Source organism: Vicia villosa, linkage group LG3, assembly GCF_029867415.1.
Source record: "Vicia villosa cultivar HV-30 ecotype Madison, WI linkage group LG3, Vvil1.0, whole genome shotgun sequence".
Lineage (NCBI taxonomy): Eukaryota > Viridiplantae > Streptophyta > Magnoliopsida > Fabales > Fabaceae > Vicia > Vicia villosa.
Window position 1 is genome coordinate 215,961,381 of NC_081182.1, and position 15,012 is coordinate 215,976,392.

Below are 15,012 nucleotides of genomic sequence, written 5' to 3' on the forward strand. Positions count from 1 at the left end.
TCGTTCCTACTTCCAATCTTGACTTCCTAAATATGGTTTACCGTTGTGGTTCTTTCATCTTAAGTTATGTATGCTACACACATATTTGTACATTTAGTGATGATTTATTTTAGTCGTCCATATATTATCATCACTGCCTAAAAAATCATAGCATCATATCAAACGGTACAAAAATGGTCCATATATTATCATCACTGCCTAAAAAATCATAGCATCATATCAAACGGTACAAAAATGGTTAGATATAACAAAGAGGCTAAAGACACCTCAAATATATATTAGAGTAGAAACAAACATGGACATACAAACATTTGCATCAGCAAAATGCGCAGGGCATTTGATCAAGAAAATATAATGCGCTATTATTAGAATCCTAAATATAAATAGAAACACTTTTTTTTATCATTCAGAGAACTCTTAGTCTGCTAAAATTCCTCTAACAATTAGAGACTACAAGAATTAGTAATATTTAGAAACCGCAAGTAAGTTTTGAGCACATAATGCATATAATACATCCTAGCATTAAGAACAGGGTGAAATCAAAGTTTCAAGACAGAGTTTTAGGATGTTTTTAAACATAGTAACCTTAAAAGTATCATTCTTTGGATCATAAACAATCCACTTCGTTTTCCAATCGTCTAGAATTTCCAGCAGCAGTTGGCCATCCTCAAAAATATACAACGCATTGGACAAGCTATAATCCTTAGTAGGATCTTGTATGCATGAAAAGGAGAACAGTTTAGTCCAAGAGTCTTGAATTCCATATTCCTTCATGACCCAAATATGATGACCAGAAATTAAGCACAAGCAGTCCCGCAAGACAGACAATCTCAAGTAATTCGTACTGATCTCTGCATGATGAGGAGGCAAAAGCTTCTGATAAGAGTCGTTTCCCAAATCAAAAGAAACAATGAAGATCGGACCTTTGCGAGGCCATTCCGTATAGGCCATCCAATTAATTGTATCTCTTACCAGTGTTCCGGACTGCTCATCAAAGACAGCACCAAAACTAAAGCTCTCACTGGTTTTCCAAAAATCGGTGCCCAAAGTATGAACTTTTACTTTAGTTGTGTCAAACAAGTTAGATTCGGAGTAGTAAAGAACAACCACTTTGTAATTCTCAGAAACGTGATCATAGCCAAATCCGACGGTCATATAAATATAACCCTTGTTAAGAATTTCACTGTTTTGAAAAGGGGGTAATTCCTTGAATTTTCTAATAGAAGGATTCCACAATACAACACAGCCTTTAGGTTTATCGTAAAGACAAAGAATGCCGTCACAGGAACCAGCAATACTGTTGAAAGAAAGGCGACGTTGTTTGACTTTAGTGGATAAAACCGATTCGAGAGGGTAAGAATTGTGAATCAAATACTGTTTATTTCTGTATTTGGCGTAATGGAGACGGTGAGTGGTTGAGAGGCTGAGGTGCTTTCTGGTGAAACTGCGATCGGAAATTAGAGAGTTCCATGACTTGCACATGCATCGGAGCTGTACCAGGAGTTTCACAGGTAGCCTGCAGAAGATTTCAGCGACGAGTTCGATAGGAAGATTCGGAAGTGGATCATTGTTGATTTCCTCTGCCGTCGCCATCTCTGATTCTAACTCCGGCGTCAAATTAGGGTTTCTTCTAAAACGCGTCCGTTTCCGGTGGTTTTTTATGTTAGATAGATAGGTGGTAGACATGATTGATGGTTACTTTACTCCTCTCAAAAAAAATATATCTCTATTTCTCATTTATAGTTTTTGTTTTTTTAGATTACTTCAATGACAAGTAACAATTCTAAACTAAATCTTTAGATAAAAAGATTTTTTTTTGTTTGATTCATTATTAACATATCTCAATATTAAATTGAAAATCTTTCGTTAGTAAAATTAAATAATTCTTTTAAGAGCATCTCCAATGGTGCAATCTATTTTTGGGTTCTTTATGGGTCCCACTAGCCACATCATCTTAAAATAATTTTTATAATTTTTATTTTAATTGTATAATTCTAAAAAGTTATTATTGGGCCCACAACTTTACCTCATAAACTAATTTGATTGGGTACCACAATTTTTTCATAGTTGCATTGCAATGCAATGGTACTATGATGTGGCATGTCTAGGTGGAGAACTTATTAGAAGGAACTACCATTGGAGATGGTCTAACATCATATTTATAATATTTATGAGAAAAAAGGATATGCACTGACAGTGTAAAATAATTTTACACTGTCAACCAATCACAACTATGCATCCAATTAAAACACAATTTTAATTTAAAAATATTAATATGACATGACAAGTGTAAGGATTTTGATTGGATGTATGTGTAAAGTTTGTTTACACTGTCAGTGCACTACCTTTAAACTCAATATTTATTTATTAAAATATTTTTAATATAATAAATTCACATAATTTGTTGGATATTTTTCGTTTCAAGAGCTTTACAATTAATTAAGTTGTATACTCATTAATTAACTAAAGAAAGGGTAAGAGCATTGGGAAACGGGATTTAGGGGAATTTAAGTAGTTGAGCAAGGGTAGGAAGTAGGAACTAAGAGATTGAACAAAAAGTGCAGTAGCTGTATAATGTAAACACTTACAGTACTTACGGTAGCATAGTATTAGATTCTACTAGGTCTTAACAAATTGTTTCATAAGCAATACTCAAATAACAGTGATGTATAATGTTTTCTTGCAAATGTTTGTATGGATGTACTTTCTGATGGACTTATTCTTGGTGGACCTATTCTTCAGTAAAATTAGTTTTAATTAATAGCTGTTATTCTCTCTCTGCTTAGTCAATAAAGAGACCTATTATTTAGGTCCTGCTAGTTCTGTTAGTTAGACTTCTAGTAAGTGGAAAAACCTAACGTATCTTTCAATTGTAAAGGCTATTTAAGCCAAGTTTTCTTTGAATAAAATATCAAGTGAGTTCATCTTTCAGCAAATATTGAGTCTCTGTTTTAGTGTGTGAACACAGGTTTATACAATTGGTATCAGAGCCTCACCAAGAGGCCTGATCCAGAGAGTGAGAAAAAATGTCAAATGAAGGACAAAATTTGTTGAGTATTCCTAAGTTTGATGGTGATTACGATCACTGGAGTATGCTGATGGAGAACTTACTTCGTTCCAAGGAGTGGTGGCATCTCATTGATCCAAGATACGTCGAGTTGGGCGCAAATGCAGTGGAGAGTGATGCGGAGAAGAAGGCAAGAGCAGATCTGAAACTAAAAGATCTGAAAGTCAAAAATTATCTATTCGCATCCATATATAAGAGCATTCTGAAGACAATCCTGCAGAAAGAAACGTCTGCACAACTTTGGGAATCAATGAGAAGGAAATATCAAGGAAGTAAGAGGGTACAAAGAGCCCAATTGCAAGCTCTCAGAAGAGAATTTGAAATCCTGGAAATGAAAGAAGGAGAAACCATTGTCGAATATTTCTCCAGAGTCATGAGGGTGGCAAACAACATGCGCAATAATGGAGAGGCAATGCAAGACATTCAAATTGTGGAGAAAATTCTGCGAACTCTCACCGAGAGGTTCAATTACATAGTTGTCTCGATAGAGGAATCAAAAGACATAAACTGCCTCTCAGTCGATGAACTTCAAAGTTCACTCATTGTTCATGAACAAAAGTTCCGAAAAAGGATCAATGAAGAAGAGCAGGTGCTTAAAGTGACTCAAGAGGAGAGAAGCGGAAGAGGAAGAGGGAGAAGCACGTTTAGAGGATATCGAGGACGAGGGCGAGGGAGATCATCACCAGCTTACAAAGCCGCAATAGAGTGCTTCAAGTGTCACAAAAAAGGACACTTCCAGTATGAATGTCCAGATTGGGAAAGAAGGGCCAACTTTGCTGAATTAGAGCATGACGATGAGCTGTTACTCATGGCATACGTTGAAGAAGATAAAGCAACAAGAGAAGCAATATGGTTCTTGGATTCTGGATGCAGCAATCACATGAGTGGAAATAAGGAGTGGTTTACAGACTTGAATGAGGGTTTCAAGCAAACAGTGAAATTGGGAAATGACAGTCGTATTGCAGTGATGGGAATAGGAAGTGTGCGGCTATGTGTAGATGACATCGTTCAGGTAATCACCAATGTTTATTATATTCCTGAACTAAAGAATAATTTGTTAAGTATTGGGCAGTTACAAGAAAAAGGGCTCACTGTATTGATTCAGAATGGCTCCTGCAAGGTGTTTCATCCTAGTAGAGGATTAATTATGCACTCAGATATGAGTGGAAATAGAATGTTCTATTTCTTGGCAAAGATGGTGTCAACTCTACCCAAATGTATGAAAGTTGAAGCTGATGATGAATCACAACTATGGCATTCACAGTTTGGACATCTCAACTACAAGGGACTCAGAACTCTTGCATATCGAGGAATGGTTGAAGGGCTGCCTACTGTGAAAACTCCACAGAAGCTGTGCACACATTGTCTCGTCGGGAAGCAGCACCGAGATCCCATTCCTAAAAGAAATCTCTGGAGAGCAACACACAAATTGCAGCTTGTTCACTCAGACATTTGTGGTCCTATTAGCCCAATTTCCAACAGCAATAAGAGGTATATCCTAAGTTTTATTGATGACTTTACACGTAAAACTTGGATATATTTTTTGAATAAAAAATCAGAAGCATTGGAGGCTTTCAAAGGATTCAAAACATGGGCTGAAAAGGAGGCTGGAACAAGCATCAAGTGTTTGAGAACGGATAGAGGAGGCGAGTATAACTCAAAGGAGTTTACAGACTTTTGCAGCACTCATGGGATCAATCGACAACTAACAACAGCATACACTCCCCAACAAAATGGTGTTGCTGAGCAGAAGAACCGGACAATCATGAATATGGTACGCTCCATGCTGTCTGAGAAACAAATGCCGAAGGAATTCTGGGCTGAAGCGGCAAATTGGTCGATTCACATTCTTAATAGATGTCCAACAACAGCTCTTGCAAACATGACTCCACAAGAAGCATGGACTGGTTGCAAACCAAGAGTGGATCACTTCCGAATATTCGGATGTATTGCTCATGTACATGTTCCAGATCAGAAAAGAATAAAGCTGGATGACAAAAGTAAAGCACACATTTTTCTTGGTGTGAGCAAGGAGTCCAAAGCATACAAACTCTTTGATCCTATTACCAAGAAAGTCACAATCAGTAGAGATGTAAAATTTGAAGAAAATGCATGCTGGAAGTGGGAACAAAGCAAAAGAGAAGTGCAATCAGAGGTACTGGACTGGGAAGATAAAAATTCAGATGCTAACAAAGAGTTAGAGTTACAAGAAGACTCTGATTCTAACAATACAAGTAACACAATCTCGCAAACAGGAGGAAACTCCTCCACAACCTCATCAGGTGGAAGCGAACCAAACTCGCCTAAAGGAAGATCTCGAAGAGCTCCGGCATGGATGTCAGAATACACAACCGGAGAAGGACTTTCAGAGGAGGAAGAAGAAGCAATGATGATGATAACAGAAGAAAATCCAGTCACATACAATGAAGCTGTGAAAGAAAAAAAATGGAGAGATGCGATGGCTAAAGAGATTGATTCGATAGAGAAAAATGGCACGTGGAGACTCACAACTTTGCCGAGTGGAGTCAAAGCTATTGGATTTAAATGGGTTTTTAAAACCAAACTTAACGAGCATGGTAATGTAGAGAAGCACAAAGCTAGGTTGGTAGCCAAAGGATATGCGCAACAGTATGGGATTGACTACACAGAGGTGTTTGCTCCGGTTGCTCGTCTTGATACAATAAGACTTATTCTGGCAGCTGCAACTCAAAACAAGTGGGAAGTATACCAGTTAGATGTCAAGAGTGCATTCCTCCAAGGAGAAATTAAGGAAGAGGTGTACGTACAACAACCTACTGGCTTTGAGAAGAAGGGAGAAGAAGAAAAAGTATATAAGTTAAATAAAGCTTTATACGGACTGAAACAGGCTCCGCGAGCATGGTACAGCCGCATAGAATCCTACTTCGTTCGAGAGGGATTTGAAAGGTGTGCTTCTGAACATACGCTCTTTACAAAAGAAAAGGAGGGAGGTAAAATTCTAATTGTCAGTCTTTACGTTGACGATTTGATTTATACTGGGAATAATAAAAGTATTTGTGAGGAATTTAAGATGTCAATGATGCATGAATTTGACATGTCTGATTTGGGAAAGATGAGCTATTTTCTTGGCATAGAAATTATACAGAATTCGAAGGGGATATTCATGTGTCAAAGAAAGTACGCGAGAGAAGTGCTGGTAAGGTTTGGTATGTCTGATAGCAAACCAGTTGGAAATCCTATTGTGCCAGGCATAAGGCTTTCCAAGGATGAGAAGGGAACCAAGATCGACTCAACCATGTTCAAGCAAGTTGTTGGAAGCTTGATGTACTTGACAGCAACAAGACCAGACATTATGTTTGGAGTGAGTTTGATTAGCAAATATATGTCATCTCCAACTGAAGAGCATTGGTGTGCAGCAAAGAGGATATTAAGATACATCAATGGTACAATTGAAATGGGAATTCTCTACAAAGCAGAAAGCGTCACAGAATTGGTGGCATACACGGACAACGACTTTGCAGGAGATCTTAATGACAGGAAAAGTACTTCTGGTTTTGTATTTCTTCTTGCAGGAGGTGCAGTTTCTTGGGCATCAAAGAAGCAGCCTGTGGTTACATTATCTACCACTGAAGCTGAGTATATTGCTGCGGCTTCTTGCGCATGTCAATACATTTGGCTTACGAGGTTACTCGAAAAACTTGGGCATAAAGGAGAAGAAGGCAGCATAATATACTGTGATAACAGTTCAACAATACAATTGTCAAAGCATTCCGTGTTCCATGGCAAGAGTAAACACATAGATGTGAAGTTTCATTTTTTGAGAGACTTAGTGAATGAAGGAACTGTGAAATTGAAATACTGTAATACTCAAAATCAAATTGCAGATGTTATGACAAAACCATTAAAGAAAGAACAATTTATCAAGCTACGAGAGATGCTGGGAATGATCTTGGTGGACCTATTCTTCAGTAAAATTAGTTTTAATTAATAGCTGTTATTCTCTCTCTGCTTAGTCAATAAAGAGACCTATTATTTAGGTCCTGCTAGTTCTGTTAGTTAGACTTCTAGTAAGTGGAAAAATCTAACGTATCTTTCAATTGTAAAGGCTATTTAAGCCAAGTTTTCTTTGAATAAAATATCAAGTGAGTTCATCTTTCAGTAAATATTGAGTCTCTGTTTTAGTGTGTGAACACAGGTTTATACACTTTCGATAGTGAAGTGAGATAATCATTTTAAAGATCATGCAGTAAATGTTTGTTCCTGCAAATAGAAACAACACCAAAATGTTTGCGAAACCTATTCAAATAATTATGTGAATTTGTTCCTGCAAACAGAAACTAAAAGTAAGTTAAAAAAAATCCATTAATTAAATTAAAATAATCTTGAATATGCTCCCGCTTGCAGAACAAGAAATAAAGGTTTTATGAATCGATTCACAAATACCTTTGAATAGGATCATTAAGAGTTGACTTTAATCAACAATTTTATTTTATGCATGTAAATTGATTTTTTTCTTCATGTGAGACATTCTATGAGGAAATTATAAGTACGATAAAAAAGCAAAAGCATCAAAACTAGATAAACCGATAACACGTATATGTTGTTTCACTAATGTGTCGATGCGACCCAGGTAGATGAAATGCTCTCGTTTGCATTACATGGCTACCGTACTACGATGTGCACATCAACTGGCGCAACTCCTTACTTTCTTGTCTATAGCATGGAGGCTATACTTCCTATTGAGGTAAAAATTCCATCATTGTGAGTCCTCGCAGAAGCAGAGCTTGAAGAATCAGAATGGGTTCAAACGCAACTCGATCAGCTCAATCTTATCGAAGAAAAGCGCTTGACAGCTTTGTGTCACGACCAACTATACCAAAAGTGGATGAAAAAAGCATTTGACAAGAAATTTTGCCCTCGGGTATTCCATGAAGGAGATTTGGTTCTCAAGAAAATTATGCTACCTCGACTAGATTCACGTGGGAAATGGACACCTAACTATGAAGGTCCATACGTGGTAAAAATAGCTCTCTGAAGAGAAGCTCTTATCCTCACTACTATGGAAGGAGAAGAACGATCACACCCACTAAATTCTAACGCAGTCAAAAAAATACTATGTATATAAGAAAAGCCCGCAAAGTCGAAAATTCGAAAGGGTGACTTAGGAAAAAAGGGGCGTTCCGGTGGATCGAAAACCCTAAAGGGCGATCCAGGAAAAAAAATAGGGACATATATAAAAAAATCATCCCGGCAAATTGAAAACCCGAAAGGGCGATTCAGACAAAAGTTAGGGATTATATTCAAATAACAATAAAGAACAAAAAGACTGCGATATGAGGGCTCACTACAACTATTACTACAAAGGAAAGGGATTAGAGCTAATCACCATTCTCAGAAGTAAAGTCATTGGAGTTATCAAAAGACATTGGAGAAATATATAACGTTTATTTATTATGAACACTGATTTGAAACTACTTTGGGGACATGACAAATTAAAAAGCATTTAATAAACATCAAAAAGCAATTTCGTTAGAAAAATGTCAAAAGAAATATATGACTGCGTTCGGAATACACTTATCAAGTTTATATTATTCATCACAAAATGTCAAATTCAAATTATCTTGGAGAATGTCACAACAAAGCAATAGAAGAATATGGGGAAGTCAGTAACTCTAAAAACCTGATGGTTTAAAAGAAGAAATGGTCAAAAACAAAAACGCATAAACACTTGGTGCATATACATATCAACAAACAACTATCACTGGGGATCATGCATAAACATATCAATATTATATTGGGTACCAAAATTAAGAAAGCCATAGAGTTCTACGAGTAATCTCCAGGCCTCTGTGGTTATAATTCAACATCAAAATTACTTTATCTATCCTCTAGGTCATGGTAGATAGGCAGAATCTACGATAACTTACTATGTTAGTCTCCTAGCAATAGTAAGTTATTTTCCTTGGTATCTATCATCTATGTCATGATAGATATAAAGGAGACTACGATATAATTTATTGTGCAACAATGAAATATCTGATCTGTGTTATTTATCCCTTTAGGTTGTAGTAGGTACATAGTGACTACGATAGTAATATGTCATGTCGGTCTCAATGCGACAACGAATTATCTAAACTTGTGTTATTTATCCTCTAGATCGCGATAAATATGCGATTCTGGATATAGCTTGCTATGTTGGTCCCGAGACTTTTCTAAGTTATCCTTTAAAAACTCTACTTTACTCATCCTCTAGGTTGTGATGAATACGCAAAATTTACGATACAATCTACTATATTAGTCCAGGGGCTTTAGTAAATTGTTTAAACTCTATTGACTTAGTCCTCGACATAAATAGAATCAATATCTATGCTACATATTCCCTAGGTTGCGATAGAAGCGTCAAACCTGCGATATTGTTGTGTGTTAGTCTCTTAGCATGACATATAATCTCCACCATTTATTTTAAAATCGAATAGTTCAGATTCATTCTCATGTTCTCATATAAAAATGACATTCTCATATGAAACTTGAATTAATCAATTTAAACTCTTTTTTTATACTAACATAATTATTAATCCAAAATTTATTTCAAAGAGGATTGTGGATTTATTTTTTAAGTTAAATATTAATTGCGTCTACGACTACACTATTTAAAAATCAGACAAGATTTAAAGGAGATTTCTAAAATATTTACACAATCCATAAAAAATATTAACCAAACAAATTACAAACTATGATTGACTCTGGTTCTTCATAGGGAGATACGTTGGCACACGGCTTAAAAATTAAAAATATCAATAAGCTAATAACTTTTCTACAAAAATCGAGATATAGGTAAATTTACATTTACCGTATCTTCAAACAATTAAAACCTATAAAAAAACCTAAATCTAAATGGGGTCCCTTTGAATACAAGCGAAATGAAGGGTGTCTAACACCTTCCCTCCGTCTAATCGACTTACGAACGTAGAATCTCTGAACTTAGGGTAATCCATTAAATTCTCTTTCATTAGAATAAAAATAATAGTGGCGACTCTCTCAAAATTTTAAGCCGGTTGCTACAAGACCTTGAGTCTTACTGTACATTCACAGTATCAGAATTTAAAATTTTTTGTCAGAAATTGACGGAACGGACCAAATAGAATAATAGAAGTGAAGTTAAGTGGTTAACTTATAACATTTTTTAGTTAAAAGACTAAAGCGGAACATTAAATTAAGTTAAACAACTAAAACATTTAAAACATGTATTAAGCCTAAAAAAATAAAATTTAATTATCACAATTAATTTTAATATCTTATTACTAACATATGATTATAAATGATTATAAATTGGTTATGAGAATTAATTCTCTATGAACATCCCTGATGAATATATAACTTACATCTGAAAAGATTCGGGATGTTTACATATAAACAACATTAATATTTTACATTTGTTATTCATCATTCTTTTTATAGTGATAACAATGGTGTGTCATTATTTTTCTACTTGGTTTATTTCTATAATTTGTTTGTGCCATTGCAGATAATATTAACTTTATTAAAGTTGATATTTTTAAATAAAAAACAAAGAGTAAATATATTTTTAAGCTTCATAAATATTTTAAATTTTCAAATAAGAAATGTTTTATTAAGTGTTTCATCAGGTACACCAAATGGCATGGAGAAAATACTCTTCTTAATCGATTAATGAGATAAAAACTAGGGGTGTTCATGGTACGGTTCGTTAGAAAAATTCAACCGAATCATAATAAAATTTCACTCGAACTGAACTGAACCGTTTTAAATTTACTAAGAACTGAACTGAACCAAAATTATTGGTTTGGTATACCGTTTCAAAATTCCGAACCGTACCGAACTGTTAGAAGGTCATTTTTCCCAAATCAAACTGTTTATCAAAGAACCGAACCGTTAAGTTATTTTTTAATTTTTTTAAAAAAAATTTGTTAACTTGTTTTAAGCATTTTTCATTTTTAATTTTGATTTGTTTCGTGTTCAGTTTTAGTTCGATTCGATTTCAGTTACAATTCAATTCTAGAACTGTTTGTGTTGTGCATAATGACTTGGTTTATTAACCATACATAACAGTTCAGTTATTGTAACTTCAGTTCGGTTCAGTTGTTAGATTTTTTAAACTAACCCTAATAAAAACCAGTGGATGATAACCAGGTGACTGTAATTAGTACCTTTTATTTAGTTTGGATGTGTTCAAACATGCATTTTTAATGATATTTTTAGCAACTAATGCACCCTCATTCTCATGAGCCAACAATATCTTTCATGTTTGTTTCATTTATTTATTTTTGAAAAACTATTTATGTGTGTTTGTGACGGCCATGACATTCATTCTTCAACAAATACTAATGATTTTCCTCTTATATAAATTATATACTAATGATTTTGGAGTTCCATTAAGTACTTTATCGAATTTTTCTTTGATTTTCTTATGCTAGTTATTATTTCTTTCATACTTTTATTTTTGTGTGTTTGTTCCTAAAGTAGCTAGTCGAGCTTACTATGTAGGGTCTATTCTTCTTTTTTGGATAATTAATTTTTTTATAAAAGCTTTATAATTTGTCCTTTCATCTAAAAAATAGAAAAAATTGAGATCTTCCATTTACTTCATATGATATTTTAAAAAGTTGAACATTTTTTATCTAATTAAAAGAATATTATTCTCATATATAATTTTTCTTAATAAACTATAAGCTCCTTTATTATCATTATTGTTTTACTGTTAAGAAAATGTGAAAACAAGAAAGACAAGAATAATCTCAACCATTCATTATCACCACCATCCCATGATCTGAATTAAATAGAAAAGTAAATTTAAAATAAATTAAAAATTCTATTATAAAATAATGACTCTGTATTAAAAAAAACATTATATTAAGGCACCAAAATAAATATAAAAATATCAAAAAAGAACATTAAATTATCAAAAATATTTACCCTGATCAGAAAAAAACCTACAAAGATTTGCTTAACTATATTAGCATCACAGGCATTAAGTTTCTCAAAGAGAGGAAGCAGATACTCATGCGCTTCTTGTTGACGCCACAATTTGAAATGTTTTGAAAGAATTTGCAAATTTCCTGAAAGTTTATACGGAGTAATTATTCTAGGTTCAGGGCCAGGTCGGAAAGCATCCAGAATATGGTTATACAATTCTCGCATAATGCAGAAATCAGAGTTGCCTGAAAAAAATTGATGCGACATAAGCATGGATTAAAAATTGTGCACACTTTTGTTAAATTTAAAATCAATCAATATTTAATGACTTATAATAGCTACAGAGTTGTAGAATATGTTTAAATAAGTAACTAATTCTCATTACCTTTTCATTAATTTATCAACAAGGTTAACATTTTGCAAAATAGAAGTATCCTTAATTGTTTAAGGCTCAAATACAAACAAACACAAACGATTCATGGTACTGGTAAGAAGAAAGTGTATATATTTTACTATATTCATAAATTAATAAAAAAATAGAACCATACCATGCTTGTGTTTCGAAGTTGGTATGAGAATGCTTCTCCAAAACCTTCATATTCAAAATATTTCTATTCTTTTAACCAAATTCTTTCTATTTTTCAAAGTCTTCCCCTTCTCTATCCTCCAAACTCACAAACAAAAAGCCTTAAAGCACTACAGCAAATTTGTCTTTTAGCAGCGCATCTACGAAAGCGCTTTTGGGAAAAACGTTGCTATAGGTTGCGCAAAAAACAAAACTAAAAAACAAGGGAAAAAAGCGCTGGTAAAGGGGGGGTACGAGAGCGCTTTTTCTAAAAAGCGCTGGTAAAGGGTGGGTACGAGAGCGCTTTCTAAAAGCGCTGGTATATGGCACATTAAGAAATCTCTTTATAAAAGCGCTGATATAGGTATAGGGTACGAAAGCGCTTTTAGGGAAAAAGCGCCGGTATAGGGTACCTATGAAAGCTCTTTTGAAAAGCGCTGGCGTAGCTCATTTTAAAATTAAATTTTTTAAAACAAATTAAAACAAACGCGTTTTGTCTTTCATTATTCTTCATCGTTTCTTCTTGTCGCTGCACTGTTTTTCTTCACAAAGATGCCGTCACTGTTCTTCACAAGACGCCGCCGCCGCCAACCTCCACAGGGCCGTCGTCATTCGTTCTTCATCGTTCTTCTTGCCTTCTGTTCACCGTCTCCGTTCGTTTTCTTCTTCGTTCACAGTCGGCGCCGTTCGTTCTCAACATCTCCTCTCAGCAACAACAACTTTGAATTCGTTTGGAGGTAAATCTTCTATCATCTTTCACTATTTTGTTGTTATTTGAAACCCTAATTCTGATGTGAGGTTGAAGATGAAAGTGAGGTAGCAAGGATGAGAGTGAGGTTTCAAACCCTGTTTTGCTTTGTTTGTATATTAGGGTCTGTGGGATATGTTTTGATACATTGTTTTGCTGAGTTTTGCTTTGTTTGCTCTGTTCAACACAATGAAACAAAAATTGCATAGACAAAATTACTCAATGCTCAGGAATTGACTTAATGATGTCGGAATCACCTGAAATAAAAAAATAACGTATAAAATTAGAATATAAAACTAAATGTATTACAAGTTTCTAATATTGAAATATTGAAATAGTTGAAATAGTCAAAGCCTTGTAGGTTTTGCTTTGTTTGTATATTAGGGTCTGTGGGATATGTTTTGATAGATTTTACAGTCTGTGAGGATCAAAATTGCTGTCTCATACCGAGGCATATTCAGACTTTTATTTGCAATAAAAGGTTTATGAAACAGTGTGAATTTTTTGAATTTGCTAAGTTCCAATTGTGTACCGGTCTCAAGTTTAAGGAGGAGGTTATAATGTTTTGAAAGGAAAACTCTAGCCAAAGCATCTAGATACTTGCAGTATAGAAACTAACTTTAATATGTTCAATCTAACACGTGATAAAATCATTTTAAGCATACTTTTCTAGAACCAAATATTTCAGCATTTCGGTTTTGTAAATTCGAAAAGTCTAGAACAAATGAACTACTTACTGCATTTTTCAAAAATTGAGTTCTAGCTAATTGAGTCTAGAACATATTTGAGCATTTCGGTTTTGTAAATTCGGGTGTTTGTAGTTACTAGCTAATTGATTATTGATTTTATATCATTTTAAATAATTGAGTTCTAGATTGGGGTTTTTTTGATATTGTGTTAGTAGTGGTGTATTTAACAGCATCGTGTGTGTTTAATTTTACAGTTACTTTGAAGTCTCTGGTTTCTACTTGTACAACGCCGATTCAAACCTACCTGTCTCCCACATCAAGTCCAACTCAGGTTACTAGCCCTTTCTTCTTGCTTATAGTTTGTTGTTTTCTGCTTATAGTTTATTATTTATGGTTATATTTAATTTCAATTTAGTGTCTCTCAATCAGTTTTTTGGTTTGTGGGCTTATATTACCTTGAAATAAGGTAATGTCTTCTTTAAGAAATCTGGTGTAGGCTGAAATAAGGTACTGTCTTATTTTAGAGACTCAAACAATCGAGACAACTATAACTTCCTATATTTAGCTAACTACCAACTTAACCAATATGAAAGCTATAACTAATAGCAATATGACATAATATAACCTTCAAGTTATAATCAAGGATGGCCAAGTCAGCCATAATAGTGTTTAAGTATGTTACATTTCTAGCTAAGGACGTCTTGCTAGACAAGAAGTAATGAAATGAGACATTAACTTAAGTGTTGCTTATTCACAGTGGTATATTTTTGTACTATAGTTGCATAACATTCTATTTCTAGACTTGAGTGGTTTGACAAGATTTATTTCTATTATTCACACTTTATAGGATCTCATTAGGTATTCTGATCAAGACATAATTATGATAGCTATTTCTTATCTTGACAGAATTCCTTAGTACCTGATAGAGAAACCAAGAAGCAAAAGCATTTGTTTAGCTTAATTAAGACATGGATAAAACATGGATGAATTCAAACCGATTGTCGAAAGAGTA

General features: G+C 34.2%; 1 protein-coding gene across 1 annotated transcript; it reads right to left on the bottom strand.

Annotated features, from left to right (window-relative positions):
• Positions 1-272: 272 nt before the first annotated feature.
• On the bottom strand, positions 273-1,694 carry LOC131593549 (F-box/kelch-repeat protein At3g23880-like). The gene has a single exon (XM_058866089.1). The coding sequence runs from the start codon at positions 1,684-1,686 to the stop codon at positions 523-525; it is 1,164 nt and encodes a 387-aa protein (XP_058722072.1). The 5' UTR covers positions 1,687-1,694; the 3' UTR covers positions 273-522.
• Positions 1,695-15,012: the final 13,318 nt, after the last annotated feature.